General features: G+C 33.2%; 1 protein-coding gene across 1 annotated transcript; it reads left to right on the forward strand.

The window, feature by feature from the left end:
- The first annotated feature begins 5,161 nt into the window (after positions 1–5,161).
- Positions 5,162–21,674, forward strand: LOC127853166 (cornifelin homolog). The gene is made up of 4 exons (XM_052387423.1): positions 5,162–5,322; positions 11,239–11,419; positions 18,555–18,694; positions 19,463–21,674. Exons 2-4 carry the CDS (start codon positions 11,281–11,283, stop codon positions 19,553–19,555), a joined length of 372 nt encoding a protein of 123 aa, XP_052243383.1. The 5' UTR covers positions 5,162–5,322; positions 11,239–11,280; the 3' UTR covers positions 19,556–21,674.
- Positions 21,675–21,877: the final 203 nt, after the last annotated feature.

The following is a 21,877-nucleotide window of genomic DNA, read 5'->3' on the forward strand; positions in this document are numbered from 1 at the left end:
ATCCTCGTATCACAAAATTTAACGACAGCAACAGAACTCTCCAAAGTATTCAATCGTCTCGAGTTGCAACGCTTTAACATTTTCAGGTTTTTAAAACGCCAAAAGATCCATATTATGGATATTTTAGGGCTTGGTTAATGTTCAGTATTACTGTTTCCTCACAAATATCATTACTACAACGAAAATTTGCGAATCTGAAACATTTTTCTTAAATTGTTTCAATTTACCAAAATGTGAAAAGGCCCCTTTAAAACGATTCATCGATTTCCTGCTTAAGCCCTATTTGTAAAGAATCGCCTACGCATACTTATTTGCATTCTTATACGAGTTCTGCGCAAGTGTTCTTTATGTAGAATTCGATGAAAGATTAAAATTCCAACGTGCGCACGTAATTTAAGCATAGTAAACTATTTTTTATTTTTATTGTCTTCCAAAATTGTTAATAAATATAGGCTTAAGATTTTGATTAAGACCCGTTTCACTAAAACTATTAAAAACAGCATTAGTTGCCACTGAACATGTTAAATTAATTTTATTGTTTGTTATGTCAATACAACGACATTACACGTTTATAAAGTAAGAATGGATTATTGTTTTAGAATACAAAGTTACGAATCAAACAAAAAACTTATTCTAGTCATCTACAAAATAAAAACAGTAATGTAATAACTTAACAACTTTGACCATATACTGCATGTACTAGCAGAGAGCGACTATATCATTCCATACTGCGCTATACAACTCGCCAAAATATTGATTGCTGAAAGAAGATTTTATTAATAATGTGCACACGATATATTTGAAATCATTGAATCGTAAATAATACACATGACATGGTGATGAAAGTATTAACAATGCCAGTAACAAGTCATCACCACAAAATAACGAACGGATGGCTCTTGCTGATTGACTGTCTTTCAGTTAAAAATGGGAACGTCGACGTACTTTGCTGAAGATGAAGAAAACTTTGTCTGTAATTATATCGATCAAATGACGATGCGCGGTTTTCCTTTGCTAGTCACGAATATCAAGTGCTTTGTATTCTCAATAACAGAAGAAAGTGTTGATTCTAATACATTTGAAATGGATGGGTTATCAAGGAAGAGCTAATGTGAGAAGCGGTTTACCGAAATCGGTCAAAGACGCACGGACGCGTTAGGAAAATGACGGGCAATAATGGGTAGTGCTTACGTAGACAAGGAGTACTTTGCACTTCTCAAACACACGTTAGATGCAAACAATCTTGGTGAGAAAGTCAAGCTGAGAAATAACATTCATTTGATGAAGCTGCTTTATATCATAATAAATCCACCCAGAAGGGTGTAGTTAATGTTCGTCAAAATCATACACAAACACGTTCTCTTTCTCTGTTGCAACAGGTTAATACATTTATGTTGACTGTTATGCGTATGCATCTGGCAGTTCAATACCGCATTTTATTTTATCAGAGAGTTAAGCGGGCGGCCAATTACACACGATCAGTCCTGAAAATGCATTATATCCGTCATATGAGTAACAATTCACGAATCAACAAAAGTATTTTGGCCTAAAACGTTTTGCACCTGCAATCCTGCAATACCCATTGTACATCCTTGTATAACATCAAAAACATATTGGATGTAAATGTCTATCACTACAATAATTATTGATTCACCAATAAGAAGACAATATGTCTAGTCTTACAATCTGACTCATTCGACTAATGCACGAGAAAAATGAAGTTACTGCTATGAAGTTGTTTTGATGTCAGCTGATTAGTATGTACACTTAACAAATTTAACACCGTAGTTAAAAATCAAATACCAACAAAAATGTTCTGAAATATTTAACACTCACATAATTTCGTTGGAACACTTAACTAGATTTAGTGTGCTTGGGAAGAAGTTTAAACCTTTGTTATCGCTAATTATGACATTATACAACCAAACCACATGTCTTCATCTATACTGATAAGGAAGCTAAACAAAGAATATTTTGTGAACAGGACAAAAAAAACTCTAATGAAAAACCAATGAATGTGCCGATTTTTATCCAGGACTTCCGTGAAAAGATGTAATGACGTCATATTTCACGTTGATAATGACATCACCAAGCTGAAAGTGACTGAACGTCAGATTTATGTGAAAAATTGTTTTTATTCAGAATAAAAGATTATCCCTAAAATGACAATAAAACGACAAAACACATGTATCCACTTTGGCCAAAAAAGAAAAACATTATTTTTTTTAAATAAATTCAAAAAAAAACCTTCTATTTTGCAGTTACATTAAGTCTTCCTGTTAACAAAACAAAAAATATGCACTGTTCTGTCAACCAAAATTTGGCTTGAACACCTTTGTTATGTTTACAAAGTGTGTTAGTGATCCAAATAGAAGTGGATCTCAGTGGAAGATAATCCTTGCTTTCAACATATTCCGTTTTAATCCTCTTCCAAATCATCAATATAAGCCGCATAAAATTACCATCAGCAACAGCAAAAACAACAAAAGCACTACTGACATATATATAATAATCGTTATCAACTAAACCATACGATGATACAGCTCTTATCTCTTGCGTCTTTGTCGACAAGATTTTAGTATCCTTATCGTGTAAACCGTTGACATATTATTATCGGCATATTATTATCAAATTATCACCATAATTAATTTGATAATACACGGTATATACACCATCAATATGAGAGTATGTATACCATGTTTCAAAGCAATAATTCAATAACTAGACACAAAAATAAAATTAAATAAATCGTACAAACACGTCACTGTTTATTAAAATGTCTTAGGTACTAAACATGTTTCGGCCATAGCCTTCATCAGTAGTACATTTATATAAACAAATACAAAGAAAGCGACATCAACGTCATACAATATGGTAAAGTCGTTTGGCGGAAAAATATATATAGTACATAATAATACATACTATATAATACAAAGATGATACAACAGTCTATTAGTAATAACTTATAAAAAAAAAATAGTAAAAGACAAACATCAAATCTATGGCTATTCATTCTGCGGGAAACATTCTGATTAGTATGTCCGACGTATTGTATATTACATTTTTTACATGTAATAAGATATATAACACTGCGCGAAGTACAATCAACATCATAGCGTAAATCATACGATAAACCAGTAACACTACTATTGAAACTTGAGAATATGTTTATATTTTTGCAATGTGTACATCTTGGTCGGCTAAATTGAACCGATAAATGAATATCAGTACTGTTATAAGACACTGAACATCTTACAAGGCTGTTACGTATATTCTTAGGTCTTTTATAGGTTTAAATAGGTTTAAATGAATGTAAAGACTTAACACTTTCCTTGTTTGATTATCTGAACAAATTCCTTTATTTGTGTAATATTTTAGCAATATTAGGAAGTGATGTGTTAAAACCTACAGTAAATGGTATAACTGAATCAGTATTTCTCTGAGTAACACATAATGCACTTTCCTGTGTCATATTTTTCACTTGAGAAAATCCATTTTCAAAAACATTTGTTGGATAATTTCTACTTTTACAATACTTAAATAAACTAGATAAGGATTGATTGAATACATTATCATCAGAAATAATACGTCTGTAGCAATTTGCCTGACTGTATGGAATACTCCGCTTACAGGACATTGGGTGAGATGACGTAAAATCTAAGTATAAATGCATATTAGTTGGTTTACAAAAAATATTTGTAACCACAGTGTCAAGTTCACTTTTTGATATAGATACATCAAGGAAAGATACACATTGTTGAGATATATGAGAGGTAAATTTTATGGTGGAATGGAAGTTATGTAAAGTATTAACAAAAGTGTTTACATCTTCTAAAGAGCCATTCCATATCATAAAAATGTCATCCAAAAATCTAAGACAAATATATGGTTTAATAGAGGTATTGCTAAGAAAATCTTCCTCAAATTTACCCATAAAAGGGAAGCATAAGACGGTGCCAAAGGTATTTCCATAGCAGTACCCATAGTTTGTAAATAAGTATCATGATTAAAATCAAAACAGTTATTTTCAAGAACAACTTGCAAAAGTTTTCTAATATCATCAACATTTACATGGTTATTATTAGTTTCTTTTCTTAAAAAATATGAACAGGCATCTATTCCCTCACTATGGGGAATGTTAGTGTATAAAGAAGATACATCTTAGGTTACAAAGTAGCAATCTTTTTTCAATTTAATGTCTTATCTTGTTAATTAAGTCTGTTGTATCTTTAACATACGATGGTAAATGCTGCATAGCTGGATTTAAGACATAGTCCAAATATTTAGAAATAGTTTCCGTGTTGGAACTGCATGCAGACACGATGGGCCGACCAGGATATCCAAGTGTAAGACTGGCATCAAATGGCTTGTGTGTCTTTGGTAGAATGTAGAATTGGGGTTTACGAATATTAGTTGGAAATAAGTCAAATTGTTTACTTATACCAGGGTTGTTTTTATTTATTTCTTCAAAACATTTTTGGATATTTTCGTTTGCTGAATGGTGTTGGTTGTTGTTCACTTTTTTTGTAGAAATGTTCATCGTTTAATTGACGAGTAACTTCTTCAATATATTTATTTTTATTCATTACTACACTAGTATTTGACTTGTCGGCTTTTTAAATAACATCATTAGGATCATGTGCTAAATTTTTCACGGCTTGTAGTTAGTCTTTGGAGATATTTGGTCGGAATCGTTTTTTCCTATCATTATGTAGAATTTCATTTGTAATGGCTTCTATGTAAAAATCAAGATATATATCTCTTTCACTAGGAGGTGTAAATGTAGATGGTATCTTGTTAAAAACGGCAGGTGTATATATTCATCATTTTCAGTCGTATTGTGTATATCTGTTTTATTAAGTTCTGTAAAATATTCTTTCAAACGTAATCTTTTTTTTATAAATAACTAGACACAAAGTATTTCTGATATTTTAAAGCGATGGTTAATATCAGATGTATATAGTTAAAGGCAATATATATTCATATTTATTATATTGTTTTCTCCACAAAAAATAGCACATTGCGTTTGATTATTTTTCAACGCCTTGTGTACATTTTACTTAAAAAAATCACTACTCATTAATTAAGCATTATGAGTTCCTGCTTGACGAAAGTGAGTCCATAAGCTTAAAGATCAACATTCCACGTTCAATTTTAATGTGATAGCGTTGTTACGGTACACGTACTTTAACTGATTTCTAAATACCCATAAGACAAGGTCTAGGCGTATACCGACATCGATTTGGTCTTATAACTTGTATGTGTTGTACGTTTGGCAAAGTGAGATAGAGTTAAGGGAACGGAGAAGGCTAACAGAAGAAGGTAGGATGATCAGATTATTTTTTTCTTGTTTTTCCTATGTTTAGATTTTTGTTTTGAAAGTGTAATATTAAATGTGCTTTTTAAATTCACAATGCAAACATGATAACATACCGATATTATAAAAGAATAACGTTTGAAACTGAGCATGCGTCACTTGAAACGTATTCTTTTGGTATTTACTTACTGGTTTCGTTGATTAAATGATTTATGGAAAAAAATATGTAAATATTCGTTTAATAAATTTTGACGATGTCGACGTTAATTACAATGCGTGTGTTTTTATTAGAATTTTATTTGTGCAAATTGAATTAAAAAAGTATTATATATAATTTATCTATGTAAACTTTACACATTTTATGAACTTCTAATTAAAAAAGTACTTATAATGAACTGTGAATAATACGATATATTTGTGTAAAACAAGTGAACGGAAAAGGAAACAATTTTGATGTCTTACTAAAAGAGATTCGTAAAATGTTTTAAATAACTATGTTGTATGTTTGTTGTATTGTTATGTTTTTGCTGCTATATTTGCTTGGTGTTCCCAGCCGTGTTTATGCACAAACAACTTTTTAATTTGACGGAGCGTATTATGCTTTAGAACATACGTGCGTTATGTTGTAGCAACTAAGTACATGAATGCATAACTATAATAGGGCGGGGCGAATGTATACATTCAGCTTAATGCAGATTGATGTTTAATCACTGAGTAGTCACAAAATGATGGTTATAACTTAAAGTCTTGTTTTCGTTGACATGCACATTTACATTTTCGCCGTTTTTAACATATAGGCAGTGGTGATTAAAACTTCCTGTATTAACCATATTAAAAGTGCAATTGTAACCAAACACCTAGCACATTTGAGTTGGATACGTTTAAACGCTCTTTACACTTAAGAATTTTCAAAATAGCACTGAAAGTGTTTACTGCTTGTGATACATCATTTATAACCGGATGCGTGTTCATTCACTTTTTTGTAACATGATACAAAGCAATACAAGTTTATTTCTTCACTAAAGAAAAAGCGAGTATTCCATTATAAATCATTTATAACTATTATAAATAATTGTAAATTTAAAACCACAGTTTTGATCAGATAGGCTAGTGTATACAAATCGTAAAACCAAATTTTGAAATAACAAAATATTTTTTATTAATTAATATATTAATAGAAAATCATTTAAAAGCGCCAAATTCTAAATAGGTTTATTAAATAACTGATCAATGAGTCCTTTAATAAACTGTCATTAATGATAAAGTTTATCATTCGTAGCTTTGAAATTTCTGAATAAGGCATGGATAATCGCAAAGTGGGCGATATTTGTGACAATTATCTACTTGCAAGGATCTTTATATTGATAACCTGGTGGCTAAATCCTCGATCAGGTCATAAGATGTTAGTGTAGATGAATAAGGGGACGATAAAAAACTTGACATTTGATAAAGTATATCGTATGAAAGTAATATTCAAGTACATGCTATGTGCGTTGATATGTTATAAAATGTATTACAGTTGAGCAAATATCATGGCAATTAAGTTTTGTTTTCAGTTCTTTTGTATATCGAGATACGTTATGCATTACTTAGCAATTATGCAACAGGAGGTGCACGAAATTAGCTTTCTATTCATATAAAACAATATACAATAACAACGCATTTATCACATGCACCAAATTTATTATATAAAAAATAATAAATATCTTTCAATATGTCTAATCAAGCCCAGAGCTGTTCAAATTGGATGGCTAAACACATTTTGTCGCACAAAAATACCTTTGTTGAAATTACTAAGAATCTTCAAGGTCAGCCTCGACGTTCTTTCATTATAAGTCTCCTGAAATTATACACAACGATAGGGCAGTGGTCTGATATTCTCTTTCGGTTTAAAAGTAGTGAACTCTTGTTACCAACATTTATGTATAGCTAAATGGATAAATGACAGTTTAAGCTTTATATTACTTAAGTGTGGTAAATACAATTCCAAATTGCTTCATGAATATGAGGGCCGAACAGATCATATAGTAATTATTATAGTTTGTTTACTAGATTAAAATACCCTTTGAGCAGATTTCTTGTTGGAATACTTAAAAACACAATCAGTTATATAATACAGTTGTGCATCCGTATATAGCTCTTTATGCAGTTAAAAGCAGAGAGCACATTATTCGAGACCGAATAATAATAAAAAATATAATTAATAAATAATAATAATAATAATAATAATAATAATAATAATAATAATAATAATAATAATAATAGTAATAATAATGATAATAATAATAAAAATAATAATAATAATAATAATAATTATAATAATAATAATAATAATAATAATAATAATAAAAATAATAATAATGATAATAATAATAAGTCGATCTTTCATGTGTAATGTGTGTTCACGTTTACTTTGGAAAATATAAAATGAAGCAAATCAACTTATTTGGTAATGTCAATGACAACGAAGTATCGTACTCTCTATTACAACATTATAATGTTAAACATATATCATTGTCTGATTGAGCATTTATAAAGCTTTTGCCCAACACTTTACTCTTAAAAACCATGCTTATACACTTCTGCAAATTAAAACACTTTATTTTCATGAATGAAATACACTGCATACTTTAATGTCTTAATTGACTGTTTTATTTTTAAAAACATAATTTAAAGGCGAAACAAAACTGACACATTAAATAACCACTCGCTAAATTGTTGGAATTTATATAGAAAATATATTCACTTTTTTAATCCTGTGTTAATAAGTGTATTGAACAAGGAATGTGTCGATTCGCACGTTATTATTGACGATGAACTACATTTTCTTATCTATTTATTGCGTTATCGAAAGTGTCATCGAACCTCGACCGAGTTCTTCGGATAAAACGAAGTGGGTACCTTCAAACAAAACTACAAGAGTGATAAATTGTATCTTAAGCTTGAATATGGATCATCTACTGGGTACGTTGTATTTCATACGCGAAAAAAGAAGAAATGGTGAACTTATGAATTACAACCGATGCATACATTAACACTCAGGGCCAGATTAAGCTGTTTTGAGCCCCTTCCCTCTGGTCCCCTTCTGTATATTGAAAATCATAATTTTTTCTTCAACCACTACAACTAAATATTAGAAAACTTGCATTTGTACACCGTTGACGGTTACATTATATATATAGCAAAACAAGTTAAACAATGTATAACTATTTTATTATCTGAACTTACACACATGTTACATGTAACAGATTCCAGCCTATAAGTATCTTCTACGGCACTTCAGGTGGCCAAAGTCATCGATCAGCTGTGTGATGCCTAGTTCTCGGAGGAATTGACATTCCATAGACAGTAGCCCCAACGTTGTCAAACCTTCCTGACTCATGTTGTCCCTCAGATAGTTTATTATGCGTGATAATGTTGAAAACGACCTCTCACATTGACAGTTATTAATTGGAATTATGAGATATCCTTGTGGCTCGTGTCAGTAAGTCACTGAAATATCCTATAGGTTAGTCTGGTAACCTGTCAGTAGGCTTATTGAGGAATGATGCGTGAACAAATTTGTGCAATTTATAAACATAGGTTAAATTGAGCTTCAAAACCGTAACACGGTGTTAACAACATAGGGATTGGATGGATGCTACATATCTTTAGAGACACCCCTCCCCCCCCCACACACACATAGTGGTGTATCCAGATAGCATAGTAAATCAAAGCGAACTAAAGGTCCAGATGTTGTCATGACCATACGGGCAAGTCGTATAATAAACAGAGAAACTAATGTTTTTGAATAGATATAACACAGAAAGAAAATTGTGGGCATAGTAAATCACGGAGACGATTTCTACTGAACTCCCGACAGACTCGTTAAATGGCGTAATAAAGAAAGATCATACATCGGGAAACTGGCCTGCGGACCCCTTTAATCGGGGTCCCAAGGCTGCAGCCTTGTTAGCCTAGTGCTTAATCCGGACTGTTAAAACTACATATAAAGTGACATGTTACATGACATGTAATTGTGGAGACCAATGAAGGCCTCTTTGCATTTTATTGACCGAACCGTCATACAGGAGACCTGTTGATTTCCCGGGTCGCCATAATACGAGATCCGCAATCGTTTCTTATTTGTTATATTGGATCGCACAATTAAGCACGTGCATTTTATAATAAACAGATGACATGTCATAGACTTATATTTAGCTTTTTTGCAAAAGAAACATAATACATCTGATATAATAGCCAATCGACCAAACGCCATAATGGCACCACGCAGGAGACATTTTCGTTGTGATATTTTAAGAAGGTTACAAATGACAAGAGTTGAGCGGGTACTTTCATTTTTTTCGGCCCGTAAATTTGTTTACCTTAATAATGGACTTCGAACATTAATATACGCAAAAAACAGAAGAATAAGGGTGTAAGATGTAATATTATTTACTACGTATAGTACATGCAACTTCAGTGCTATAAATTTACTTTTTATATAATTCAAGCTGATGTAACCTGTCTTATTATTTTAAAAGCCTTAATGATTTGTGCTTTACTTTGCGATAGTTATATTAATAAATATGTCCGATATTGGACGCGCGCTCGTCCCCTTTTTCTGTATTGGACAGTCCGAATCAACGCGATCATTCCGATCAAGCCCAAGTCCATTCCAACGCATCCTTCAGAATGTATATGAAGTTGAAAGTATATATTTTACAGATCTGCAAATATTTGATAAATTAATACATTTCGCATTTTTTAAAAATAATTTTCTATGTATTCTCTGAGGCCTTTGTTCTCGAGAAACACGATGTGTAAATCATACGTAACTCAGCGTCATTTGATTTCGCGGACTTGACGGTGTAATGCATATTGAAGGCGCATTATGCAAATGATTAAACAGGTATATAATAAAAATTTAACAGGATTGTTGAGTGTTATAAATGCAGTGGTGACAATCCAAACGTCGACTCGTCTAGTGCTTGTTCAATGTGCAATGTAAACTGTGTACTAGTCCAAATATATCGCCGGTTGTAAATCATGCTGTTGAATAACATTCATCTTTACAACTGATTCTTGTACACGCAACAGTTATATTTAAAACACGGTGAGCTTATCAGTATTGATATACATTTCAAGCGTAACTGTGTGTTTGTATGACAGTTTTGTTAAGAAATAGTTTCAATTTTTGTCATCTCGAACCATTAGTTTTTCTTTAGATGATTTGTGGCCCATAAATGAAATATATCAGATAAAACAGCTGAAGAAAAATGTACGTGTGAATATATATTACGGGCTATATTTACTCCAACAAAAAGATGTATGTAATGTGATATAGTTTCAAAATAAAGGTGTAAAAGAACGAACAATACGAAATATAATTGTTTATCAGAAAAACCCGTTATCAACGCATGCTTTTTATTTGTAATTTGGTAAATATGCGCAGAATATGGTTCATTTTGAAACATAATAGAAGCATTTTGGTAATACTTGATTAGCTCAAAGCCGCTTGGTATTGCGTGTTCACGTCAATGTACAATTAGTCATCAAGCATAAATTCCATTGAAGTGTACTGTTTTGTCGAACGAGAAAAAGCTCTCAAACTGACAGTCGTTTTGTACTTTGTTTTAAATGGCAATAGTAATCACCCACACGAAACGCCAAGACAGAATGAAGTGGTTTTAAGGCGACATATATTCAAATAGCAGCACGCCCCGACCTACAATTTTGAAAAATTATGTGACTGTTGTGCTTTTTGAATACAATTACATATTTCAAGTACGGTTCCTGAATGGTAATCAAAACAGAGCATTTATCTCATTTGTGCACACCAAAATGTATTTATAGTTATATAACAAGGTAATTAACATCATATGCCCGGTTATGCAATTTGAACATTTTTATGAAAAGTTTAACCGATTAGTTCTTTTCAGGATTAACATTTTACATCTGGAACATTTTCGCAACAATCAAACATGCAGGCTACACACCAAACGGTCGTTGTTACCCAGCAACCTATGATGAGCGGAAAAAGCAACATGATGGTTTGTAGCCTTAATGGCCACCGGGACTGGGACAGTGGCCTCATGGCGTGTTGCACTGACTGCAGGTCATGTAAGTATTTTGTCCATGAGTTTTGCTTAGATATTTGCAAGAAAACTCTTTTACAGATATTGTACCTTCAAGGAATTACAAGAAGTTTGAAGAAGGAAGCGGACAACGACAACGAGCGAGGCATGGTATTGTAATGCGCATGAGGGGGGGGGGTAGAGGGTTATGGTAAGGGTTAGGGTAAGGGTTAGGGATCGGGTTTGGGTTAGGGTTATCCTTAACCCATACCTTAACCCTAACCCGACCCCTAACCCTAACCCTCACCTAACCATAACCCGGGTTATCTCCCCTATATCATGCCTCACTTATTGTAATTGTCCTCTTCCCTATGAAGATTGTTATTTAAAGATTAATCACGACCTTGTTTTGAAGATTTTTTTCTATTTTAAAGAACTTGCGTTTTTCTGAATGCAGTGTGTTTCAAGTACGTTACCAATAAAGTATGTGGCGTCTTCTTTATTTTGAACAAACGGACGTAAAGTGGTTAAAGGCCGCCGGTATTTGCCCTGGTGAACTTTGGATGGTTGGCAAATATATGAACATTTTGCACAAACTCTACATGGAGTGATAATCTATTGACATTGTAGGTCGGCTCAAGTCATGATTAGAGTTAAGATAACTGAGTACATCTCTGTACGTATTTGCGTAGGAGAAAAGGGTTGGTGGCCAGATAAATTAATAGTGAGTGAATTTTTCGATTTGATCACTGATAACAAGTCATGCTATTAATGTTTAAAGTGGTTGTCCTGCAAATACTGGCTTAAGAATTGCACAGCTATATTTCCATGTGTATCAGGAATCAGCGGCCAATATATAAATTCAAGTGAAAGGGTGTACTTCACTAGACTGACAACCTTGCATGCATCGAGGCAGATATAAACAATTGCGCTTCAGAAGATTTGTTCACATCATTTGACTTTGACCGAAGATGAGTTCACGTTCAAATGTGATCTTCATATTTCATACTTTATTTGAATCTAGTCATTTAATTCTGGTTTAAATATGCCAATTTAAATCGCCATTTCATTGTGCATGCAAATGTCATATAGAGAGGCAATTTTTAAATGTTGGCATTACTTTACACAGTTAAGAATAGTTATTTTATCTTGCATAATGCAACACGTTACGTTTATAAACTTCAACAATGCAGTTTCTTGTTTCCACGTGCAAGCGGAATTATTGCTGCATTCAATTGCTATATTAATTATGGAGTTTTGTCCGTAAACTTCTTTTCAATTTAAAAGCCTACTTGCGAATCATATTTCACAAATTTTTAAAATTTGTGTATTTTGAAGTTTAGTGAGGCCGCATTATTTGAAGACCCGGATTGTGTCCCAGCAAACCTACCTAATTTGGTTATTATACTCACGAAAGTTGGGACGAATTTCGAATGATAAATTTTGAATTATATCTGCGATTTCCACCAATTTAGTTTTTACCGAAATTTATTTTAAAAAAATATGGTATTATGATGTCTTGGGAAACCGGATTTCCCAAAGGAAACCCACCTTTCCGGTTTGGTGACCACCTGCCAAACTCACATGCGCCGGGAACGGGGATTGAACCCGGGTCGCAGAAGTGAGAAGCGCATTTACCAACAACTGCGCTCAACAACCGTTTTAATACGATCGACCCATAAGTATAACGCAGACGCTATAGGTGTTTTTCACAAATGGAAATACAATCCGAGACCGTTTGATAATGAAAATAGATTTTATTACACCCCTTTTGGTGTCACTGGAATATACGCTTTTCACAAAACTAGCCACCTCCGCACAGAGATTTGACTGGAACCAGCATAGCTGGATAAAATCCCTGCCTTCATTACCAACCACGTGATGATAGCCTTGCCACGTGGTACAATAATTTACCGTTGTGATTATTTTTTTTATCATAAACCTTATTTTATACACTATTTTCAAAATACAAAAGAAAATGATACTATTTTTCATAATACAATACTTGAACAAAAAATTTAATCCTACCAAATATGGTACAATTTTCTTGTGGTGGCAGATTGTTTGTGAGAACAAGGAACGACAACTCTGCGTGGAGATTGCAAAACTAGCTGACTTTATTGAAAATTACATCCCTTTAGTGCAAATACTTGAAATACAATTTTCACACTCATATTATAGCGATTATCACGCCGCATTAATTTTTCGATTAATCTAAATCGACGCTCGCGAAGTGCAGTTCTTTATTACTCACTTCTGCCTGCATATATAAATCGGCTATTGATCGTTTATCATCTCATAATGATCAGTAAATATCTTCCTTGATATCCAAATAAACTTTTAAAATTAACTTAGAAGCATGATAATGACCATATTTATATAAGTTACGTGTTTCTGAAAGGATGTAACCATTTGTTACTTGGATTTCGGTAAGTTATGCAGGGCGGGTCCCAGATCCCCCATGTCTTAACATATACACGTAATACTATTACTTTTTAATATAACTTATATAACAGTTTTCAATCTTAATCATGGAAAGTGGTACATAATAAATTGCGTCATTTTCTGAAAACAGAACGTTCAGGGCTTTCGGTAATTCTACACAATGAAGCTGCCACTCGCACTTTTGAAGGTCACGTGACGGCTTTGAAAATGCTATAAATTAAAATCCTCCATATAATCTTTCTTGATACCGACTGTCTGAGTTACATAAACCCTATTCACGCCGTAAGACTTTGTTTTATTAACGTTATTGTTTGAAGGAAATAAACGAAACTCATTGAACACTAATGTGAACCTTGCAACATCAGCTTGTCGCAGAAAATGGCCGAAAAATCGATAGGAACGGCTCCCAGATGTATTGGTCGCTTATTGTTCGATCTGTATTTAAGAATAGATTGATTGACAAAGATATTCTCATAGATAGTTATCTGTATATATACATTTGCAGTTTGATTAATACTAAAGCAGTATTGAAAGTATAATTGAAAGGAAATGCACCTTTATTTAAAGGAACCTTTCCACAGATTTTGGCATGTATTGAAGTTTGTCATTAAATGCTTTATATTGATAAAAGTAAACATTGGATCTAAAAAGCTCCAGTAAAAAAACAAGGATAAAATGAAAGACAGAAAAAAGAAACCCTCAACTGGGCTCGAACAACTGACTCCTGGAGTAAAGGTCTGTCGCTTAGACCTCTCGGCCATCCATACTCATACAATGAGTGATGTGTTTTATACTTTATATAAGCAATTCTCGGACTATCACAACATATAATGACAACAACAGAACTCTCCAACTTATTCAATCGTCTCGCGTTGCAACGCTTTATAATTTTTAGGTTTTTAAATGGTCATTAGATGCGTATAATGGATATTTTAGAGCAATTTAAATGTTCAGTATTATTGTTTCCTCACAAATATCATAACTACAACGAAGATTTGCGGATCTGAAACAGTTTTTTTTCTTTTGTCAATTTACCAAAACGTGAAAAGATCCCTTTAAGATAAAACATATAGACACTGCTCTCGAGAAACTTAGGCTTATAATGATATGTGCATTTGAACCAAAGTCTACAACTTATTTATAAAACGATTTCTGGTGTGCACATAACGACGTTAGACTACACAGAATAACAATTAACACATCTTAAATTTAGAGGTGGGGAGTATGAAAAAGACGACAAATATTTTTAATTTGTTGGATTTTTTTTTCATTTTTTAATGCTAGTAATCCTTTTTTATTTTGGTAAATAAGTTAGTTTCGCGCCTTTAAATATGTCATGGTAACAAAGATACATGCTAGTTAATTACATATTGATATGTGTGACGAATTGTGTATGATATTGCGGTTTGTTATCTGTACGGTTTATCGAGTGCTTCCTCGTGTGAGCAAGAGCTAAAAGGTCAAGGCAAAATGTCTCTAATCAGTATCCTTAGGTTATTATGCCCCCCTTCGAAGAAGAGGGGGTATATTGCTTTGCTCATGTCGGTCTGTCGGTCGGTCGGTCTGTCGGTCTGTCGGTCCGTCCACCAGGTGGTTGTCAGACGATAACTCAAGAACGCTTGGGCCTAGGATCATGAAACTTCATAGGTACATTGATCATGACTCGCAGATGACCCCTATTGATTTTGAGGTCACTAGGTCAAAGGTCAAGGTCACCGTGACCAGAAATAGTAAAATGGTTTTTGAATGATAACTCAAGAACGCATACGCCTAGGATCATGAAACTTCATGGGTAGATTGATCATGACTTGCAGATGACCCCTATTGATTTTGAGGTCACTAGGTCAAAGGTCAAGGTCACGGTGACCCGAAATAGTAAAATGGTTTCCGGATGATGACTCAATACCGCATACGCCTAGGATCATGAAACTTCATGAGTAGATTGATCATGACTCGCAGATGACCCCTATTGATTTTGAGGTCACTAGGTCAAATGTCAAGGCCATGGTGACCCGAAATAGTAAAATGGTTTTCGGATGATAACTCAAGAACGCATACGCCTAGGATCATGAAACTTCATAGGTAGATTGATCATGACTTGCAGATGATCCCTATTGATTTTGAGGTCACAAGGTCAAAGGTCAAGGTCACGGTGAACCGAAATAGTAAAATAATTTTCGGATGATTACTCAAGAACGCTTTTGCCTAGGAACATGAAACTTCATAGGTACATTGATCGTGACCCGCAGATGACCACTATTGATTTTCAGGTCACTAGGTCAAAGGTCAAGGTCACAGTGACAAAAATCGTATTTACACAATGGCTGCCACTACAATGGACAGCCCATATGGGGGGCATGCATGTTTTACAAACAGCCCTTGTTTATATTGGAACGCAATATTACGTTATGTACCATAAGTAATAATCGCGTTTTGTTTCATATTCCACAATAAAATAACAGCTAGGGACATTTCATGTTACGATCTATTAAAAAAAAATGCAAAAATGAATTATAAAAATTGTCGTCGAAGATGGTAGTTCATTTTTTTTCAGGCACTCAAGAACACATTTCTCTTGCACATCACTAATAAAAAAAACGGATACCCTATGTTTCAAACAAACTACGTGTAACAGGTAACTTACGCACGAGATTCGAGTATGTATAACCAATAAATTAAAACAATTGCACATCTTAACAATATGGTACATGTGCAGTTCGAAAATAAAAAAAATATTGTTTGCATCATGATTGTGTCCAAAACTTACCATAACCATTGATACCCAAGGTTAATTATAATTGATATTGTTAATTAATACAATTAAATAATCACATTCAATTTTTTTTGACAATTATTCGATTATGTTCTTAAATGATTTTTCACAATTAACCAAATCATCACAGTAACGTTATCAACATTGGCTATGTTGTGGTCGAACATTATGTATTGTATTATAAGTTAAGAATAATTAAAAGAAATCAAATATACTAAATTCACGTACTTTGACTGTAAAACGTCTTAAGGAAATTGAAAATATTGTGTTGTATATATTTGTTATACATTCCGAGACATTTCGTCTTTTAATCAATGATTGCCCAACACATTCCTCTGTACCTCAAAATTCACTCAGTCTCCCATGCTATGCCGGTGTTATGCAAGAATATAAGTAGACCAGCATAATCCGATTGTTTACATTAAATTGATTATAAAGATTACATAGAGAGTTCCAATTCCCAGTAGGGTCACCTTCACATTGCCAATTTAGTTCAGCAACCTGTTCCCGATTCGTTACTTGGCTTCATGCGGTACATGGACTTTCTATTGTGAATTGACACAGTGTCGATTAAAGCGAGATTATACGAGTTTTATATGTGCTGAATTGTAATATATTGATACAAATATGTTATAATAACACACAATATGCAAGAAAAATGATACATTTAAGACGAATTTCATAAAATGCAGCAAATACAAATTAATTCGTACATACTTTCCTACAATAACCGATGCATGCGTCTTTTTAGTAAGTGTTCATGTGTCGTATGAATCGATATCGCTGCAGGAATTTCAAATGAATTGTTAAACTAAATTTAGATTCACATCGTATATTCATGATATACATGCTGGCGAATTCGGCTGTACAGCCTTTTTCGATCTCATAATTAAATATCTGGCTTATTTAGCATTTTTCGACACATGTTCTTCTTAACTTTTATTTGAGTTTATATTGAAATATATGTATAATAAGTTGTTTACACATTTTATATTAATTAATAAATATTTGACAAGATCGTATATACCCGCTTTAAATAAAAAAATGCACTTGTTTTTTTAAAGCTATACATTTATTTTTATTTTCCAATAATACTTTCATTTGTTGAATAAGATACTAATATATCATTAATGTATCCAACCACTGTTTGTTTTAAGTTTTTTGTTTTACTTGAAGGATGTGTTTCAATATTTTCAAGAATACAATGTATCAACGTTTTCAATAAAATTATTTTCAAGTCATAATAAAAATCTTCACTGATACTTTATATGTTTTACTTATTTTAATATAATTGATCAGGTGTCTTTAATCTTTAAAACTTTTAATACAATGCTAAATCTCACATTTCTCGCCTAAGAAGTTTAGGCTTATATTTGATTTCTAGGTTTTGACAAACACCTGACCTCTTTGTAGAGGTCACTGCAAGCTATGCTGTTGGTGGTAAAGATATATGTTTTTCGTCAAACAATAATCTGAATGGTGGTCAAATAATTTACCGGATTACCAATTACGCAATGTTTCAATATAGCCGAATTGTTCGTTAAAACATACATACCACATATTAACTATAAAACATTTTTCAGTTGTTTAAAGAAAGTTGTTTTTGTTAGTTGTTGTCCTTAAAGGTTTGTTTAAGGGTTGTCTACCGCGAAAGAACAGATGAACAGTATAAAATAATATCTCTTGGACACATATTTTATTATATGCTACACATTGGCGTTTATAAAATGATGCCAAATAACATCGACGTGAATCACTGTGTTTGTTTTGAAGTAAGTCAATTCTTCGGTCAGCTGTTTGATATCATGCAGTTATCGTCAATTACCTAGAGTTTGCCATGAAAACCAATGTCGGTATTGTAAATTAGCAACAATCTTCCACCATTACCATATAGCAGATCGATCAAATCGGTGTTCAATTAGTTCAAATAAAGTGCTTAGCATGCATATATATTTGTTTGCAGTGTTGATGACCTACTTTTGCCTACCATGTTCTCTCTGCGACATATCCAGCCGCACCGGCGAATGCATGTGCATGCCCTTCTGTGTTGCCGGAGGACTCCTCGCCCTCCGCGCGAGGATCAGGACGTTGGGTGGCATACAGGTTTGTTAAACGTGCGGTAAAACGTGTACAACCCGCCCACCTTATAAGTGTGCTGTATGTTATGTAGGAGTATATAATAAGACGTTTGTCGAATAATACTCGAAATCTGGACGATGATGGTCGTTGGACGGAAACGGTTAGCTTAACACGGACTAATGAAAATAAGCCGAATGTTGTTTGCTTGTAATTTGTTCAGGTTATTGACCGTAAAGCACCCGGATTTTTATCCGAATCAATATTTCTACATGCAATCCATTTTACTTAATCAAATGCATTTGTTGAAAGCAAATATTTGAAGGATCGCAAATCAATATCTATGTCAATAAAGAAAAGAGCGATGTGTGCTTTCAGAGCTGTATCTTCAATTATGTTTTGCTAGTTATGAGTTTCTGCTTTAAAGAGCTATATCAAAACAATCTTTAGTTGAAAGCAATAAAACATTTCGTGCAACATTTGACAATTTAACAAAAACGTGTGCAGGAAGTTCTCTACTTCAGGAGGACAAACATATTTCTATGACACAGCAAACGATTTTAAGACTGCCAATGTATAGATACAATTGTAAATGCCCTTTCTTCATATTTAAGCTACATAGAAGTGTTTGCAAATCCTGAGTAAGCGCTTTTAAAATGTATATGTTTCTGAAACTTTCTTTAAGTTTGCTACATGTTCGAGTTTGTTGGTTGTGTACTTGTTATAACATTTTCGTTGCACGTTTCAAGCGATACAACTAATAACATAAACATTTTATGCCGGATTTTTTTCCAGGGCTCTATTTGCGGCGACTGCATTGCCATCAGCTGTTGTGGCCTGTGCGCGATTTGCCAGATGCAACGCGAATTGGACGCTATGGGTCTATAAGCTGCGAGTGCGAGTGATCAATCCTAATTCGTCATCTATGCATTTGGAAAAAAATACATTTATTTTTGTAATGCCGGAAACACTTAAATGTGTTTGGTTCAGTTTATATTTTTATTGAGTCTTTGGATATTTACCGTTGATTACTAATGTTTTATTTGGAATATATGGTAATATGTGTGTCCAATATTCTTAACGTCACGTATTCTGTCTAATTTGCCCCGGGACTATTTATACCAGTTTTGTTCTCATGAAGATACGCACAATTACAGGACGTCATCGTTATTTAACATAAACGTGTGTTCAAATTATCCATTTAACTAATTTGCGTTATTGATCATTCAAGTTTTTTAATCTAAGGCATTTAATATAGCATGGGTACTTAGAAAGCAGGGAATGCATATTAATCCTACATGACCACTCTTATACATTGGTTGAAGCTTCAACAAGTAACCACTTACATTATCAATATCGTGGTTTACATTTTTTTAATGTTTAAGCAAGTAGTGTCAATTTTTCGTGCGTTTCTTTTTTTCCTTTGTTATTGTACTTATCTGAAACACAAATGATTTTAGAAGGGCATTTTGTTAGGACAGCGCGGCAGTGATCTGTTTATTTTGTATACTGTATTTAGAATATGTGAGTACTAAATACATATCATATCTATCAATAATGTATTGGTTAATTTGTCATGCAATGAGAAGTACTCTTCAAATATTTTTCATTTAACTAGATTAAACACAGTTGGATCCACTACACTTAAATTTCATTACAACGCGCAATACTATGGATTTTACAAAAGGTTTCATTAAACATCGTTTATATTGAAATATGTATGTTTGTACACAACGGCATAACCTGTTACACACATTTCATGTTATGTGTGTTAATCGTAAGCACGATACATTTTTACCTGCTTAAATCGCGTGACCACAACAATATATATAATTCTTACAAAGTTCATCAAAGTACGATTTCGCAATCTGATTACAGCCCTTTTAATATTTAGACGGTTTTAAATACACACATCTAGATTAACATCGTGTGTGGGTGTTTGCGGTTTTAGCAATATAATCGGTCAATGTGCTGTGACGTTATCGCGTAGAAACAGTTATCAAGACGCACCCGGTGGGTTTATCGACATATATCTGAAGAGTAAGCTCTTCACCGAAAGAATGTTTGCAACGCGTTTTGTTTGACGAATTAGAAATTAAGTGACGTGGACTTTGCTTCGATGCAAAGATAAGTCACCAATTGATAACTATGTGTGCAATGATGTATGGTTATCGCAGTGGTTGGTTCATGCGGTTCTCATCTCGACAACCCGATTTTAAACCGCGGTCAACATACCGGTAGATTTTACTTCGGGTCTCTCCGGTTCCCTTCTCCTACTCCAATTAAACAAGACAACCTTAAAATTGAAGATCTTTGATGAAACAATACATAGCCCGAAATCGCTATTATATATTTCTTTTAATTGTCTCGGCTTTCGTTAGTCTAGTAAATTACTTTGGTCCTTACATGCAACTGTATGGCCTCCTAAATATAAAACTCGTCGTGCACAAACACACACACTTTCTTTGATCTAAATCGATTGATTATTTTAGATATCTCGATTGAAATCGATAACATTCACTCTTGTTTAAATTACAAAGATTAGACGTCAATGAACGTTTTGTGACTTTCTTGTATTTTATTTTTGTACGATCATAAATCTTTGAAAGTTCTTACCTGTAAGAAATGCTTAGATTTGGATGAATATCTTTTTGTAAAAAAAAACAACACAAAATCACATACTCCTTTAAAGTCACCGTCAAAGCGAAACACGTTCATGTTAAAAAAATTAGTAGCAAGCTGGATCCATAAACACGTTATTTTGCTACAAGACTGCTTTGAATGTTGTTTCGATACATTTTTGTTATGTGGAAAACAATACCGATTGAGGAAAGTGCAGAATAAAAAATAAAAAAAAGAAGAAATTAAAACACGATTTACACGAAAATTTGTTATAAATCAGCAATGCACCCACCCTCTAATTAGTCAATCTGCGCAACTGTATATCATGATTATTATTTTGAATATAATACCAAATGCCGTGTGCTTATAAAGATAGTAACACTTTCACTGTATTGTTTTGTATATAGTGTGCCCTCACATACTCTTCATTTTTGAGACCAACTGTGCAATAAGTTATACATGCCTTAAAAACAAATAAACCTTTTAACAGAGCAAACTGGGAATGTTGTTAAGTAAAATTGCAAATTTATAAATACACAATTCTTCGGTTTTTAATACACTTTTGATAAGCATCCGATAGCGGAATGG

The sequence above is a fragment of the Dreissena polymorpha genome, chromosome 12 (genome assembly GCF_020536995.1).
Source record: "Dreissena polymorpha isolate Duluth1 chromosome 12, UMN_Dpol_1.0, whole genome shotgun sequence".
NCBI lineage: Eukaryota > Metazoa > Mollusca > Bivalvia > Myida > Dreissenidae > Dreissena > Dreissena polymorpha.

Coding starts and splice junctions, on each gene's coding strand:
- LOC127853166 (XM_052387423.1), top strand. CDS start 11,281: ATGCAGGCTACACACCAAACGGTCGTTGTTACCCAGCAACCTATGATG. Junction 11,420..18,554: donor TTGCACTGACTGCAGGTCAT/GTAAGTATTTTG, acceptor ATTTGTTTGCAG/TGTTGATGACCTACTTTTGC. Junction 18,695..19,462: donor GGACGTTGGGTGGCATACAG/GTTTGTTAAACG, acceptor ATTTTTTTCCAG/GGCTCTATTTGCGGCGACTG.